Source organism: Leptosomus discolor, chromosome 2, assembly GCF_034619465.1.
Source record: "Leptosomus discolor isolate bLepDis1 chromosome 2, bLepDis1.hap2, whole genome shotgun sequence".
Lineage (NCBI taxonomy): Eukaryota > Metazoa > Chordata > Aves > Leptosomiformes > Leptosomidae > Leptosomus > Leptosomus discolor.
Window position 1 is genome coordinate 107,507,893 of NC_141392.1, and position 18,444 is coordinate 107,526,336.

Below are 18,444 nucleotides of genomic sequence, written 5' to 3' on the forward strand. Positions count from 1 at the left end.
ATCGCTTCCTAGTCTAGTCTAGGTGTCTTCCCACCAACCTTCCCCGCCCTTCTTTGTTTGCCATGTCCAAAATCATTTACTCCCTCTATCTTACAGCTATCATAATCACACTCCACTGAAGTAGCTATTTCAAGATACTACTTCAGTATCTCTCCTCTTATTCTTTGCAGGTATAGCAGTTTTCTGTCTGTGATTTCTCCCCTCACCCCCATTTTTTGCTTCTTATACTGCCACAGTTTATGCTGCCCTGACTTTAAACTCCTGCTTCCAGCCTAACTAGTCATTATCAAATATTCACATCATTCTAGACAGATTACAGCATAATTGTGGATGAGATTTATTCTTGTACATATTTTTCAAGTACATCGCAAACAGCTCTGGCATAGCCTAGTACTCGTAAATTGGTTCAAGGACTATCTAACCTCAGCTTCACTTAAAGTAATTAGAATTGCAGAGTTTTTGTTAACGAAGCTACCCTTTCATTGAGGATGTTATTAATATCTGGACTATCTACCTTTCAAAAAAAGTTACTCAGAGTATTCATTCAATACAAGATAGAGATACTTTTTGTAGTGAGACAGACCACAAAGCAGACTTCACAGTATTTAAGACTTTCTACTTAGAAACACAGGCTTTAATCTTAAGGTCTGCATGCATTATGCTAAAAATAGATTTTATTATAAAAACATCACAAAAAAGCAACTTACAAACCCCCCTTTCTTCTTTGACCTTTATTTCCTCTCTTGTATGCTTCATTTAAAACTCTTCATAAATGAAAGTATACATGTATATATATATGAAGTTAGATTTTTATATATCCTTTTACAAGGCAAAGAATAGGACTTTCAAACCTGGTAACAAGCATATAGGAAGTGACTTTTTATTATATTTGTATTTTTAGCTTTTGTTTCTTAAATTAAATAAACCTTTTTGGCAAAAACACACAAGGCTGGCAAACATGGGGATTTATTGCTACACCCCTGAGCTGGCAGAGACCATAGAACTAAATTTAAAGTCATCCCCCTTTAAGGCAACAAAAGTTATTACAAGACATCAGTCTTCCTGGTTTAGTGATAAATTACTATGTGCTAAGGGGATAAAGCGTATCTTAAAAAAGCTTGCACAGGCTTTAGTAGTCATGGCAACAGATGTGCACAACATCACTCCTTTGCTTATCAAAATCACAACTGAGCAGGGGGGAAAACACCTTATTAGGTACATTCAAAGCTTTAATTGATTTGGTTATGATTTTGATAGATTCAGTAGTTTCATATATCTAGCATGCTACACTTTAATGAAGTATAGCATGCTATTTGTTAAAAGTCAGAAAAGTGAAGAGTGAACTTAACCTGTTAATCACCTTCAGACATTGATGTTACCTTTAAATAGCATGCTATCAAGACAGTTCACAGCATAGTCAGGACTGTTGTTAAATCATTTTCAGGTTGAATTACAGAACAGCTTCATTCAGGTAATGCTTATGTATTGAAGAAATCATCCTGAGACTGGTACATAGTTCAGTAAAACTCAATATACAAGCTAGAATTGAAGCTGAGGGACGAAAAAAGCAGAGAAAGCTCTTTACTAAATTGTAAATATATCACCTATGCATGCCCAGCCATTCCCTGTGTAAGTCATATCTTTACCATATTTCTAATATTTAAAAATAAAATAAAAAAATATGTTAGAAGCAATGGCGGGGGGGGGGGGGGGCTCAGCAGCGGGAATCTATCTCCAAAGCAGATTTTCTTTTTTTAGAAAACAAGACTGGAATTTCTCAGTACCTCATGCTTCGTGTATCCCATCCTCGAACAGTGGTATCATTGGCTGTTGCAATCTGTGTACAATTGTGGTGTGGACTCCATCTTCCAGAAGTAAATTTTAATTGTCCTTTCCCTTCCAAGGCTGCAGAACTAGAGAGCTAAAATAATGAAACAAAACTGGCAGTGTTTCTAAATGTAACTCTAAAATGAAATTAGGTCCACTGAAGAAAAAAACTGCACATTAGCCTATTATACCAAAATCCTAGGATAAAAAGTGAAAAAATTAAAAACTAGAGCTGATTTTGTATCTCACAAAGTAATTTTGATGAAGGCTTATGCAGTGTAATGTATTCAGAAATATCAGAAGTACTGTAGTGCTTTATAAACTAAAATAAACAGTTTCAGATCATTTGTTGAAACAGTAGATAGACAATATGGGCACATTGCACAAATTTGTAGCTGCCTCAGACAAATGAACACATGCATTTAGTTTCATGAACTGTCTTACAAGACCGTTTTTCCATGTCAAAATGCCAAATTTTATCTGTAGGAACAAAACTAGTGTCAAAGACTTTTCGATAAACATATAGCAGCTGTTAAAAATAAAAACAATCAGAGCCCCAATGCCCATGTCATCACATACATGCCAATTAAAATAACAGCAGGTACTAGATCACAAATTTACAATCTGTGAGAATTAAAGGTTTCTCTTCCAAAACCAGGCTTGCACGTCATTGAGCAGACAGCTCTGCATCTCCACAGTTAATGAAAAGAAGGTACAAAGTAATCAACTTTCTCTTTGAAGTTGTACAGCAAGTTTTATCCTCCAATTCCACAGGAACACAGGGAAAAACGAAGCTGCAGACACTGCAAATTACTTTTACTTCTAATCACTTATGTTTAATATCTAAAGGGAGGGGGCAAAATACTTGGGTTTTAATCAGATATAAAATCTATACAGATTTCAAGCAGCTAGGCAGACAGCAGACTTATGCGGTCATCTTTCACACGATGTTCATATTGCAAAATGTTTCAGTAAGAGATGACAAAAGCAGATTACTGCACTGGATCTCAATGGATCACGTTTTTCCTTTACCTAAATTCTAACACATCATAAATATCCTATTAAATTGAAGATTTCTCAGTACAAATATTACACTTTGATGGATGAAGAAGACTAAAACATACATACTGCTGACATAAACTTTAACGGACATCAACAAAAAAATACTCTGTCAATACAAGATTGCTTAAATCTATCTGTATATGGTACCAGTGTCCACTTCTGTATTTTGCTGAGTTTTTATTATTACAGTTCCACCAAGAATATATTTATTTAGCATTCAGATTAACAATCTAGAAATTACAACTCTTCTATGATTGAAGTTTATGCTACCTAAGATGTGTTGTCTTCCAAAAAATTGAATTTTTTTTTTTTTTTTTTTTTAAAGACTGTAGACTTCCCAGCATGCAAGATCATATATTGCTGATGTGTTAATGAGTGATACTGTGGCCAAATCTAATCCTCTATCACTGTTGCTCCTCAAGTACAAACACTGTCTGAAAGCCTTTCTACAACTTGCAGGTTATTAATATAAAGAAAAATACTGCACTGGACACATAATAATAAAATAAACTACACTATTTATTTTTTGACATATACTAGATTCCAGGCACAAGAGAACATGCAAAGCTTGACTGGGTCATTTCAAAAACTAAACTAAGTTTCTTCAGTAAGCAGACTTGGCCATACAAAGCTCAGACTGAGGGGAGATGAGGGAAGCAAATGTTAACACTGACAGTAAGACAGTACCAACAAAAACTGTCTCTCTTATCAGGTATTTTCAAAACCTGTTCTTGAGACAGAAAGCATCACATACCCAAAATATGACTCAGGGTAGAAGGTCTTTGTCACCAGTAGGTAATACTTTCTCCAGCATTTATTTGGGGTTTTAAAGTCTTCATTTCAACTTTTATCATGTAAACTATTATAAAAAGATCAAATTTTTTTCTTTTCAGCAAAAAGTTCAGGGGTGAGGCCAGCACACACATCCTTGCGCTATTTCTTATCAATGCAAATGAAAACATCACATGCATGTTAGATTGGGCAAGTCATCCTTGCCTTCCCAAGCAATTCTTAAGTACTTGCAGGAATTAAATTACATCTTTCCTCATATGGATGTCCAACTATGTATTCAGCCAAGTTCCAAATCAACTCATGGTAGACTTCTGTTAATAAAATGAAGCCCCAGAAGTTACTGAGTAAGTTTTTGGTCAATGTTCTTTTGCGTGTCTGCTATGAGCCTCAAAGGAACTGCAAAGATTTAAAGGACAGCTGAGGTAAGGGAGGGAACGTTTCATAGATATGAAGGAATCTTTAAGTAACAGAAGGAAGTCTGCAAATCTCCTTCCTGGAGATCCAGAAACGAGCTTAAAGGAAACAAAGCTGGTAGTTTGGAATCACAAATGCAGGTTTGAAAAAACCTTAGCTTTAGTTTTAATTCATACCTAAATATACAGACAGGTAAGCAAATCCTTTTTATCTTGAACTCTTCCCTCCACTTTTTTAAGGGCAGAAAAGTTGACTACAGAAGGAAAGGAAAATACAACAAAGGCATATTTTCAACATTAATCTCACATGAGAATTTGGATTTGTGCTGCCCAGAAGACGAAGATATGCAGCTCTGAGGGCCTCACTGGATACCGAAGGAAAATAATTCATGGTAATATTTTACAAACACAAAATGTAACTTGCAGTAAGAGAAAAAAAAAAAGGAAGTAATATCTGATGTCTACTTTTAGACAACAGAATTAGCTATTCTTCTTGCATTGTGTAAGGATCACACATTGACTTTAGAAAAAAGTCTGGAAAAAATGAACTCTTGAACAATGTAAAATGGTTATCAGAATATGGATGGATTTAACACTGTTCATAACTGCTTAAGTGGATCAGTGCCTAAAGCTAGTAACGTAAGAACAATAATAAAAGGGCAGTATCATATTATACTACAATTGTATGAGAGAAATTATTTGAAATAAAAGGTTCTGGAAAAAATTAAGCAATGTAATACGATGGGAATAGACCTGTATGTTATTCTCAGTGAAGGAAGTGGTTTTACAAAAGCAAAATATCTGAATATGAAAAAGTCTATCCTAGCTTGGAGGGATTGATTTCTGTGTATTCAAATGAAAACACCAATTACTCCAACATATTTTTATCAAAACATCAGTAAGGACTGAGATGGCTCATTTTCTGCTTCAAATGTTGATCTCATAAGGATTGATTTGGAAAAAGGAAACGATAGGTAGTATCCTTAAAAACAAAACAAAATAAAACAAAACAAACATATATTAACCTCTAGAGGGTACAGAAATTATCTAGAGAAAACACGAGCAGCATGGAGACAGTGAAGCAACTGTTCCTGCTCTCTTCCAAAAAGAGCTATGGGCCATCGAACAAAGCCTGTAGGAGTCAGATTCAACAGTAAACAGAAGAAGGTGGTTCTCCACCCAATGGACTCCTTGATAAAAGACACTTGAATGCATAAAGCTTACTTATGTCCAAGGACAGAATAGGAAAGTGCTTGGAACAAAGATCTATTGAGGGTTACACTAAGTAGAAAAACTCAACCAGGGTCAGAAAAATCCTTGGACTGAGAAGAGTAGAAGACTGTCTGAGTGTTAAGGGCAAAGTATCCTATACATTTACTCCACTGAACTTTTCCTTGCAGTCTGCTATGGCCACTGTTTCAAGCAGAATACTGGGGGTGGATGGACATGGGTACGGACCAATGTAACCATTCTCAGAACGGATCAGCATGAAGCAGATGAATGGCAGAATTTATCAACTTTTCTTCTGAGGGTGGCTGAGGGGGCTGTACTTCCCTTCTCTCACAAGATACAAAAAACAATGATAGAGGACCAGTTCCAAAATTCTGTAAACTGCTGTATGAAATGATAACTGGAAACATGTAGTTCTGTTCCCAAACTACACTACCTTTATCTAATAACTAAGATTTTATATGTACAACTTGGGTGGTTTGGTCTGATTTTGTTTTGTTTCTAATAATTATGTCATGTCATGCATTTGAGAGGTCAGTTCTTTCCCCTCAAACAGACTTTGACACAAACCATTAGAAAACATCATTATTTTTTTGCTTCTTAACCATACCCTTGTCAACTGGAAATAGGCCACAATTCTATTAATGCTGGAGGTTGTGTGGAGATCTCAAGACAGCCTCAAGGAGATGTCCTTGTAATAACCACAGTAACAAAGCCATTGAAATACTACTTTGAGATCCACATTGAGAAAGGATGAATGTTGTTCTGGCTTGTTATTGACAGAAACAGAAATATTGAGGAGGACTTTAAATTCATTGAATTCAATTCCTCCTGTTGCAGGCAACCATGCCACGTAGTCCTTTCATAACTGTTCTTGTCTCCTGAACCATCTTACACAACCATTTGCCTTTTCAAGTAGCCTCATCATACTGGCAGCTCAGAGTCATTCTCAGAGTAGCTAAGTAACAGAATCCACATATTTTTGAGTGCTGAGTTTCTATATCACAGCAAGAAAATATTTTTTTTTCCTTAAACCCAAGTTTTCTGTTTTATATTACAAAAATTAAAGTAAACATCAAGTTCATCCTCTGAAATATAGCGTTACTTCTATATACTGACGATGTGTTCCAAGTTTCTGTCACCAACACTCTTCATCATTTCAGTCCTATTTCTGTGCTATCATTAAGGAGACCATTAAACAAAATTGTTCCCAATGCCAACTCTTTCAGAACTGGTCTTCTTTCTGATCCAGTAATTTCTCTTTCATTTTTCCTCAGACAGTTTTTTGCCCTCCTTTAATTAATTTATGTTTATGCTAGTTGCAATAATTACAGGCCACTCTACAAAGTTCTCCACTACAGTCCACAGTGTTTCCTGCCTTGAGGAACAGCAGCCATCTTGCCAAGAAAGTGTCTCATGATTATTCCTAACATCCTCCTATATTTGGATACTTTACTTTTATCCAGATACACTGTGAAATCTTCCCCACAAGATCTTCTGTCTTGCCTAGAACGCCATCGCCAGATATTTTCTGTTGTTCTGAATTATGATCGCCTGTATGTTAAATGAGACTAATGAGTCCAGAAGGGACAAGAAATCTAAAAGGAATCTTGGATAAAAATGATCAAAACCACACCTCTAACTCCTTCCCATTGTGAAAACGTAAGACAAACAGAAAAGTATCTATATTTAAACATCTCTATTTCATTCTGTTGCACTCCTCTGCCATCCCAAACACACTGCATTTACCCAAGGAAAAGTTCTGGTGATTTGGTGACATCTGACCTAAAGCCTGTACACAGTACTACTAACTGTCATCTTTTCAGTAGAATCTACCCAGGCCTTGTGGATTGGTCGGGCTTCTCTTGGGTTTGGCTAATGATAGTAAGTGGCAAAGAATAGCTAATTTAATTGCAAAAGGTAATGATGCAGTGAGTATAAGATTAGTTTCACCCCGGAAGGTACTGTCCTCAAAACAATAATAAAGGGAGTGACTAAAAGGAAGCGAGAAGCTTGTCGTAACACAAATGCAGGCAAATATTCCTGTATTAATATTTCACTGTAATGAAGAAACAAGTTAGCAAAAAATGTTGAAAGGAAAAAACACCCCAAACCCACAGAACTCTATAGTGAGTTATGGTTAGTAAATATTTCCTATGACAGGTTGGCCTGATGATTCAGAGAATGAACACAGCAGTAATTTTATTAAAAAGAAGCTTCTAAAATATCAGGAACCCTAAAATTCTTCAGGCTAATTCTAATCAAACAACGTGACTTGTAACTCCCAGGCAGATAGAGGAGATGCACCCAATAAGAGACTCTGAAGTTTTGATCAGTGTAGGCAAGCAGAAATTTTGGCCTACGCAAAATTTTAGACACATATATTTTCAGTTTTTCAACAATACTACACCTGAGTTTTAGATGAACAAATGTGCTAAGTCCATAAAGAGTAACATTGGGTTGACCTCTTGCTATTAAAATTCATATTGCCTATAATACACACCTATCCAAAAAGGAAGCGATTGAAATGTGTTCTTAAAACAGGAAGACCAGTGCTGCACCAGTCTAATGAACACCTCCTTGCTTCTATAACCTGATGCAGATACAGTGGGCCAAAGCCTACTTTTTGTTAATGATGATTATGTCATTCAACTTGAACACCATGGTGTTTTTGACAAAAAAGCGAAAAAATTTAAACACACTGATATTTTTATTATCTTAATCCTAGGCTATTGATTTTTTCAGTTAAAATGTATACACATACACATCGTTATTTCACATATAAATCTATAGCAATGGGAGTGATTTTACTTTTTACTCGCAACAGTCCCTAGAGAACATATCAGTTTACTAGCTACTTATTGCTTTGTCACCATCTGCTAGAACCAAACAGCATGTCAGGTGATAAGACATCAGCTGGCTATACGTGCCAAAAATGGACAACATTTATCCTAATGAACAACGCACACCATGTTTCTTATCATTTAAATAATCTCCTTGTGTATCTGCATATAAAGCAAACGTGGACTTCCTGTCAAAAATTTTCTACACAGCACCAACTGACACCTTGTATAATCAGCTATAACCTCCAAAGGAACTGTGAACAGTTTCCATGGTCTCTCTACAGAAAACTTTTTTTTTAGATACATTCCCCCTTTTTAACACTGGTGAGAGTTGTTTGTTGGTTTTTTTTCAAGGCCAAAAAAAGCTTTTTTTATTAATATCCCACAAAAGTATGTTTCTATACTCTGCTGAAAAGCATTAAAATAAAAATCATCTGCTTTTTAGGCTTACAACATATTTCACATTCAACAATCCTTATAAGCAGGACACACAGAGAAAGAAATCACTATTTCACCAACAGACTATTGGCCTACAAACACTACTTGTACCTGCCGATAAACAAATGGAAAATATGTTTATTGCTTACCCATACCAATGCTATCTGTCTTCTAACCAACCTGTTCTCAGATTTCTCTCTCACATAGTAACATAGAATCATTAGGTTGGAATAGCCCTCTAAGATCATCAAGTCCAACTATCAACCTAATACCACCATGCTCACTAAACCATGTCTAGAAGCGCTACCTCTACATGTTTTTTGAACACCTCCAGGGATACTGACTCTACTACTTCCCTGGGCAGGCTGGTCCAATGCTTGACCACTCTTTCAGTAAAGAAATTTTTCCTAATGTCCAATCTAAACCTCCCCTGGTGCAACTTGAGGCCATGACCTCTTGTACTATCACTTGCTAGTACAAGTACCAACCCCCACCTCACTACAACCTCCTCTCAGGTAGTTGTAGAGAAAAATAAGGTCTCCCCTCAGCCTCCCCTTCTCAACACTAAACAGCCCCAGTTCCCTCAGCCACTCCTCATAAGACCTGTTCTCCAGACCCTTCACCAGCTTCATCGCCCTTCTCTGGACATGCTCCAACACCTCAATGTCCTTCTTGTAATGAGAAGCCCAAAACTGTACACCGTATTTGAGGTGCATTCCAATTACTAGAGCAGCAAAGGATGGGGCAGAGTGTTAATTCTTTTGTTTCATTTTGCCTGGTTTTGTTTTCGCTTTATTTTGTTTTTAAACAGAAAGCCATCTCTGTAAAGAAGCCTTTCTTATTTTTCCTCATTGTGCCCTGTAACTGCCAGTCCAATGTACTTTTTTATAAATACAAGATTGTAAATATAAAAGCTATTGTTTTTCATCCTTCTACAGATTCTAACAGGGAGTTAGTCTCTTAGGAAGGACGTAATCTTCAAAGATTTCAGAAATACAGAGCAGTTAATGCTAGGCCTGAAAAAGCCTACTATACTGGACTTTAGGTTGTCAACATTTTAATTACTAGAAAGTCTACGGTAGGCATTTTAAAGAGATATTGATGATTTCCTCAGAGTCTTGTTCAGCTGGACTCTGGAAAACTCAGGAACTCACAGACATGTTTGAGACAAATTTGTTGCAGACAAAAATTCAACAGGAATGCAACGGTACAAGCCATCTTAGAAGTGATTCACCTGGCTTAAGATTTAGATGCCTGGAGATATGTTTTCTGAGAGTCAAGTTTCCATGCACTTTCACTATTAAACTTCACTTTAAAAGCAGTCACTGACTCCGTGATGAAGCAAATATCACCTAGGAGTAACTCAAAGTTGCTGGAGCAGAAGACTGATAGTGGTAAACAGTTATTTCCAGGCAACATTTTAATCAAAGCAATTCTAATTTACAGTGCACTTACATGAGATACCAGATTATTTTAGACAGAAATATAGAGAATCAGTCAAATTCTGTATCACATCTCCTGCGAGCCTGACTAACATCTAAATGGAACTTCTAACTTCTGCAAACTAAGGTTTTAACAAACGTTTTCAAAATGCTCCTATCTGAAGATGTCAGACAAGGGTTGATATATCTACTCACATAGTCTTAGCTTCATTAGATGAAGCAGGTTTTTTGATACAGAATTTCACTGTCGGTTTTTGTTGTTCCCTTTTATCAAATATAAGCATGTAACTAACGTCACAGGTTAAATCCCCTTAGTTCCTTTATCACTCACTTTACCTTCTGGAGGCCTTATTTTGCCATCAATATCTGATGCAGTACAGGCACATTTTAAAAGTAACAGAATGAAATATATTCTAGGTAAAGAACACCAACTGAAATACTGAAGGGATCAGCAAGCCGAATATCACTCTGCGAACCGAAATACTGATTTCCAAAACCATGCTGAAATTAAATAGCTTGGTGAAAAGTCTCATTCATTACAAGATTCTGACACCTACTTCTAGAGAGACAGGTAACACACAACACTGCATCCCAAAGGAAGTAATATTTCAAGGAGATTAGGATTAGGAAGAAATTTGAGACGGCTATGAGAAAGTAGTTGGGACAGTGAAAAAAAATAATTAATATTCAAAAGAACTTTAGCAAGACAGGACAGAGATGCCCAAAGAGAGAAACGAGGAGAAAGGGAAAATGCTAAGTAGTCTAGCAGTCCCAGCACTCCAAAGATCCATGAAGAGCTATAGCATGGAAGCAGCACCACCCCAAAAGTAGTTCTACAACAGGTTTAAAGAAGGTATTCAAAAAAAAACCCCAAAAAACCCCCTGTGTTATGCAAGCATCAGAAAAGCAATACTGACTAACGCTGGAGTAATGCAAATCCAGTGGATGCAATGCCACAGCCGAGCTCCCAGAGGCCAGCCTTCAGAAACTCTCAACATCAATTTCACGAAAACAAACACTACTCTGAAGAAGCCTAGTACAGTAACATAACACTGATTGGTGTTTCAAGTGAAAAAAAAAGCTGAAGTTTCCTCATCTAGCGAGGGAACCCAAAGGGCTTAATTATGAACATAAAGGATTAAACTACATTACATTACATTGATACTATGCAAAATCTAGCAAAATAATAACAACTCAAGACTCCATCTGTTTGCACACAGTCAGATGATACAACAGGGAAGAGTTTATGGACACGCTAAGCAACTGCCAGTTGAAAAATCTGATTCTGCAGCATCCAAGGAAAGAAACTAACCCTGAACAAGTCAAACTGAGAAGTTAATTCAAGAAGTGACAACAGATCAACTGAAAAATAATGTCCTTGACTTCATCACTTTCCATTTTTAAGGACAGACACTGACCTAAATGACTCTATACAGAAACATTCAAAACTCTTTATATACAGTCTATGTCATTATACATAAATAAGCAAACTTTTTCATCTACAAGTAATGGCGTAATCAGAAAAAAAAAAAGAATCTATGCCAATGAAACCTTTTTATATATGTTACTGAACAAGAGCATTTTAACAATGAGTAAAATAACCTGAAAAGACAGAATAGTACTAAATTAAATTAATACTGAGTATTAATATATTAAACAGTAAATAGAGAAATTTATATTATGCTTATACAGACAATACAGGTTGTAAATTAAATAGAGGGCTGAATGGTATTAACCAACATGAGTTAATATACGATTATCTGAATTCAATAACCTTTGGCTTTACTGATCACCAATTTTTCCCCTCGTACACATGTATCAAATTAGTGTTGCTTTATTTTAGATTATTCACTTTAAAACCCTTAGGAAAGTAAGGGGAATTCCAGAAAAAGGAAAATACTTAACTGCTATCAGCAGATACAAACTATTACTCTTAAACACCTGTATTCAAGACAACCAATTAAAGTATTCGTTTTCCCCCATGCATGTTAAATGCAACAAGATATTTCTGATGGAATAGCTGAAAGATTAGCGAATTCTAGGCTAATGAATGTTGTTGTTTGTACTGTATTCAAGTATATCATGATTCAGCAAAAAATAAATAAAATTTCTTACCACAGCTTTGGCTGAACTTTCCTGCAAATCCCACAATAATACGTTGTTATCAGCCAGCGAAATAATCTTTTTACCATCTCCCATTGGTTCCCACATAACACTGTAAAAGAGAAAATGAAAACAACCACCTAACATTAAAACCAATCAGAATTTACACTAGAAAGCCATTTTAAGTCTGTGGATCTAATTTATTCCAAAACATATTAAACCATATTCCTTATGGTTTCCTTCAGCTGAAATCCATCCCATATTTTAAGTGTAAAATCCACCATTAACTAGTAATCCAGCATTTTTTTTATTTTTTTTTATTTTTTTTTTCACACATAGTACATGAACATTGTTGCAGCATCAGTTACTTAAAAGCTAGGTGATACCAAACTCAGGCTTGCTTATGGAATCTTTTAGTCAGTGCTGAAGTACACATACTTTTCTTTTTGAGTGCCCTTTTGCACCCTGTCCAAATCTGTCAGAAAAAGGAATGCTGTCCAGCTTCCCTAGATGCTAGCCTAACTGTAAAAAGAGAGCTTCTCAAAATCCTCACTCCAGTTGTTGTCCATTCCGCATATTGAATCATACAGCAATCAGGCAAAACAAACAGTGGTTATGTCATTGTAGCAGTCATTCTGCATACACACACAGAAAAAAACCCAGACCTTGATGTACACTCACTTTCGAGTGCTTTAGCTTGAAACTTCAAAGTTCTTCATCTGTAATGCTGTGCATCCTTTTTGAAGATGCACCAAAAATCATAAGCCTCAAAGCTTTGATGCAACCCTCTTCCTGTTCAGCGGCTGTCATCATAACTCAATCAACATATACTTTTTACTGGGATTCACCAGTTCTGTGCTATATATGGAGGAACGCGAGAAATCAGTCATCTCTAGTTCTGCCTACAAGAAGCAGTATATTCAAGCCAGTCAGTACAGGCAGCACAGCTAGGTATATGCACTATAACCGTACTAAATTTGCTGGAGACAAGAGCAAGGCTACAAGAATAATACTTGCCATTTGACAAGCATAGGCTTCTATAGCTAACACTTTCAAAAGAAAATTGTGAAACCTCCCCGATCATGTCATAGTGATGCAACACAGCTGAAGGCAGAGATCACAACTTTAGTATCAATAGCTACATGGCAAATCTTCTTCAGATCTCTAGACAAAAACTTCAGTTATTCAAAAGCATTTGATAGGCCGCTCTCATCCTCAGTGCATATATGCAGTAGTACCTCTTAAGGTCTGTCATAAGTCCATCACTAGACAGAAGTTTTCTAATCTGTTGAGCTTTTTGCATGAATCAATTCTGTATCTGGATTAAGGAGATTAAAAAAGGCCGCATGAGTAGATGCGGCCTTGGGCAAGTGAGCCCAACATCAGGCAGGCACTAGCTACTTTCCTAACTCGGTGCTGCATACTATGCATACTTCTGTTTTGTCCCCAACTTCGCACTACTCATACCTTCATAAGACAACAGGTATGACCCAGCTGGCCCCAGATCTAAGCCATGGAACTCCATCTAATCTTATAGTGAAAAACACAAGGAAAAGAAAATAGGAAGTTGCAGGTAAAAAAAGTGATAGTGTCATTTTTTCACCCCCTAAGTGAAACAACCTCAGTTATTCTCAGCTGACACCTTCATCTCAAAATCTTCTTGCTTCTTCCGTGAACAGTTTCATTGCTTTTTACTCTGCACTTCTAGTAAAGCAAGCATTAGATGTACAGGCAGATGACTGCATCCGTTTGCTGTTACAGAGAAGCCAGATCATGCAGAGAAAATAGAACTATGCCAAAAAGAAAATTAACACCAAATCGATGAAAAAGCCAGAACTATAACTGAACTGTAACTAAATTATAACTATAGTTAAATATATATATTTACACACGCTATATATATACAATACTATATATATAGCATGTGTATGTACATACACACACACACTCGCTATATATAGCCAGAACTGTAACTGAAAGAGTGTATTGGCTGACTCCTCACCCACTGAACTTTTCCCTAAGGCAACAGAAAGGAAGGACTAGCTTCTGCACCTACCTTCGACTGAAACCATGACCTGCATCCTTATTATGTTGTCAATCCATGGAAATCAGCTACTTAAAAACGTTCACTTGTAATAAGCTCTCTTGTATTAGGACAAAATCACTTCATTTAGCACATTAAGCTACCATCATGTTTTTACATGTGTTTTAACAAGGACATGGAACTACAATGATTCTATTGTCTCCTTTAAATTGCGCTGTTTTGTCTGTAGTATTGCCAATCTTATTTTCAAAAGTGTTTCTTGTTAAAGTTGTATGGTACAACTTGGAAAAACACATAAGCAACTGAAAATGAGTGTTGATAATAAAAAATGACGAAGCAGCTTCAGTTACATATTCTGCTATCATTTTACCCATAATAAGAAGTAACCAAATGGCACTGGCATAAGTATTTCAGAATTTCATATAGTTCTGCTGCACAGATGTATCAATTAGACCCTTCAAAGAGATGAAAACATTTTATGAACACATATAACAGGATAAAAAAAATTAATGCACTATAACCTGCATGTGATCACAGCTAACCTTCCACAATCCAGTTTTCCAAAATGAAAGTAAAAGACATCAGCATCATCACTCAACTGAATAGGTAACTAAGAATTCAAGTTGATTCTGATCACATTTATTTATTTCAAGTCCATCATGTTTCTTATGTATTGCTGAAAGTGTAACTGGCACTCGACGTTGATCTATGTAGATATATTTTTAATTTTAAACAATGAAATCTGGTTTGACCAGTTAAAGAGTTCTTCCAGCCAGGGATTAATATTCTTTATGCCTGTTGATGTATTTGCACCCTTCCTGCATCAATCACTGAACTTTCAGTTGTAAAAGTTAGATTGGAAGCACGCACTTTGATGCTTTCAAACATAGGAAGGTATTTCACATCTTTGAGTGTCACTGAGCTCCAAGGTAAAAAATTTTTATAGCTGAATATAGTGTGCTAATTAGAGCCAATTATAACCCAGCTGCCATACCTTGGAATGAAAAGGTCTCTCCACATCCACTCTGTCCTTGCCTGATGCCCCTTTTGCTTCTATTTAATTTGTCTTTTATGAAAGTTCATTATTTTATAGGTGTGGTTGTAGTGATCATTCAGATTTTATAATCTAAGCGAAGGTTACTCAAATCACTCTTTGTAACATGTTCAGCTGTATTCTGTAGTCATGACAATGTTAAACATGAAATACCGTGGAGAAGGGGGACAAAAAAATACTGGTGAGTGGAAAAAAAAGACAAACCAAACAAAACTGGCTTTTGAAGCAAGATAGAAATTTTAGAAAAACTGAAGTTTTCATTTTGAACAATTTTCAGACACAGCAGAGGTGGCGATGATCTTTAAAAAAGGAAAACAGATAAACCAGGCAATACCATTTTCCCGAGTGTGCCCACAGTTGCTGACGCTTACAGTTTTCGGAAATGGACAAGATAATTGTCAAATTCACAGCTGCCACTCAGAAACTGAGTGTCAACTTCATGGCTACTCTTTAGATAATCTGTAAACAGCAGACAAGCAATTATATTTGTTGCTTTTTACCCTATTTTGTTATCATCTGACTCCCCATGCTTCAAATTAGCTTCTAGCTACTAGTTTTTGGTAAAAAAATTAAATTCTACAGAGAACATTTTCCTAGTAAAGAAAAAAGATAATTTAATATATTCATTCGAATGCACACATGAAAGGACTCTATTATCTGTAGTTTATGCTGAAAAGATAGTTAACACCACCATTTATTAACGTACTGAGCTTTTACAAATGAACAATTCAAAGTTCTCCATTATAGACTAAAGAAGAATAAAGCAACATGCAAATGCTTTCATAGATGTGAACTGCAGTCAGCCACAATGTGTTGGACAAAGCAGGCATTAACTACTGCTTAGCCATAATTATAGAAGTGACAACCGTGTATTTCCGTAAGTGAAAAAATTTTGCTAGACTGAAAATTCTCACGCACTGCAAAATGGAAAATACACACAAACATTTGTTAACTCAGCAGAACATCCTACAGCCTCCACATAGCCCATCAGAAAAGTTCATGTGCTATAGCCTCAAATATCCTGCCTTCTTTGCAGTACAATGATTCAAATGTAAAGGGGACTCTGCTAATTAGGACTTTAAGAGGACGGAGATAAGACTGAGGACAACGTGGAACCCACAACCCTCACTCCTTCCTCAAGTGTTCTACAGAGTGGCCACATTTCTGAACAAACACAGTTCCGGCTATTTTGTAGTGTATCGAAGTCCATGCTGCAAGAAGCACATATAAGTTATGCTTTGTCTCAAAATTCTCAGCCACTGAGAAATATTTTGGTGTCCAAATTCTCAAGACAAAGTAAGACAAGAACCATAGCTGCCTAAAAACAACTGAAAGATAAGGTGAATTTATTTTAGGTGCCTTTTTAGCTAAGAAGCTACTGAGAAGAATGAGAAATTAAGTTAAAGATTATTTTGGACAAAAACCCCAAAGACAGCTGGGCTTTATTCTGGCTCTGAATTTATTTTTACATTCAGAAAAACAAAATTGCTGTATAAAGTAATACAAGAGTATCCCAACAAGAAGGTGACACAAAAAAAAGCACATGCCTCTCCATGCTTTTACTTTGGTTTCCTTAAATTATCATATTACAGTGTTGACAACCCCATAGAGTCTTGTTGAAGAAAATCATGAAGCAAAATGCAAATAAAGGGTCCTCCTCGATATTTGTATTTACTTCACTGCATCTCCCTGTCTACTACAGCTGCAATTAAACACATTCACAGCGTGAAAAGAACCGTGATTCTTGGTTTATGGGCCAAATTAATTTCAGCATTGAAAAGGTATTTATGTACATGTAAACATAATAAAGACAGCCTGAATCCTAGGAGTTCACAATCTAACAGAAAGCATGGTAGTGAATTTGTTACAAGAAAGCAACATACAGGCCTCATTGATTTTAAGTAGGAGCTCCTAAATATCCATTTTGCAGAAACAACTATTAAATTCCTGTTGAGCTTTTCATGATCTAAAATGATGATGAACAGGTGAACACCTCCACAATGCATTAACGATCTCAGATTTCTGTCTGATTAATCACGAGTTTACATATCAATGCTTAAAACAGCAAAGCAAAATCACACAAATTGATTCCACAAACTCTACACATGAACTAAACTGACAAAAGCCGTCATCGGTAACATTTCTAGCCATGCAACATTATAGATAGGAATTAACACCTCTAGTCTGTAGCTTAACAAACTTACCTACATTCTGTACATACTTGCAGCACAATAAGAGTAACTACAGGTGGATTCAAAGCACAAACAAGCTATGCAACCAAACGGGTGAAACAATAATTGGCAAGACCTGCTTTATAGAAAGGAAGCCATGACCAACCATTTTCAGACTTAAGACAACAGTCAACCATGCTCTATCGTATTTATTTTTGAAGCAATTAAATATACAACTTCTACACACAGAAGTTCTTGTAGAACATATGGTGAGAGTTCCTACAAGTGTAACCTACCTACAGTTCTTCAGATTGCAGTAACCTAAGAAATCCTAAAATCCTTCCCATCGACTTGTGGGTGAAGCCAATTCTTTCTTCTGTGTTCAGAGAGACAGTCCATATGAAAATCCCATGGAGTAAGAAACCCATGGTTAGCACTAATTGGAATCTATGCTACAGAGTAGTTTTGTAGCTTTGTCTTACCAAGGTTGTGCAGGTTCTCCACATTCATTTGGTATTGCAGACGAGTCCTTACAGTTGATTAATGGTATTTTGAGGCTAATTTTGTCTGTTTGTTGTCACATGTATTTATTCCAGATCGATGAGGAATATTAACTCATCTTTACAGAAAAAGTTCTACTTTCAAAGATAGGAAAGCATATTAGATTTTTTAGGACACTGTCGTCTCCCCTAAGGTCTACCTCTCACTAGCATAGATACCCTGGATTTTTGTTCAACTTCATGTTTGTTGGGACAGACTGCTCTTGAGCTTGTAGGAGGTGATCCTTGAATATTAAGCTTTGCAAGTTTTCCAAGCCTTCTTGGTCCCCTCTTCCCTCTAGGGCCCTATGGTTAAAGTCCCCCATGAGGGCCAGACCCTGCAAATATAAAGCTACTTCTAGCTGTCTGTTGAAGGTCTCATCTAATTGTTCTTCCTGAGGAAGTAGCCTACAGCAGACATCCATTACTATGTCACCCATAGTCATCTGCTCTTTAATCCTTACTCATAAGCTCTCATTTGGCTCA

General features: G+C 36.4%; 1 protein-coding gene across 4 annotated transcripts in view; it reads right to left on the minus strand.

The window, feature by feature from the left end:
• EIPR1 (EARP complex and GARP complex interacting protein 1) overlaps positions 1 to 18,444 on the minus strand; it is a 91,885-nt gene that overhangs the window by 14,557 nt on the left and 58,884 nt on the right. For all 4 annotated transcript variants that reach the window (XM_086461550.1, XM_086461548.1, XM_086461549.1 and 1 more), the window contains 2 exons: positions 12,163 to 12,262; positions 1,785 to 1,921 (listed from right to left, as the gene is read on the minus strand). In XM_086461550.1, the coding sequence (XP_086317676.1) occupies positions 1,785 to 1,921; positions 12,163 to 12,262 (237 nt within the window). The remainder of the gene's footprint in view (positions 1 to 1,784; positions 1,922 to 12,162; positions 12,263 to 18,444) is intronic.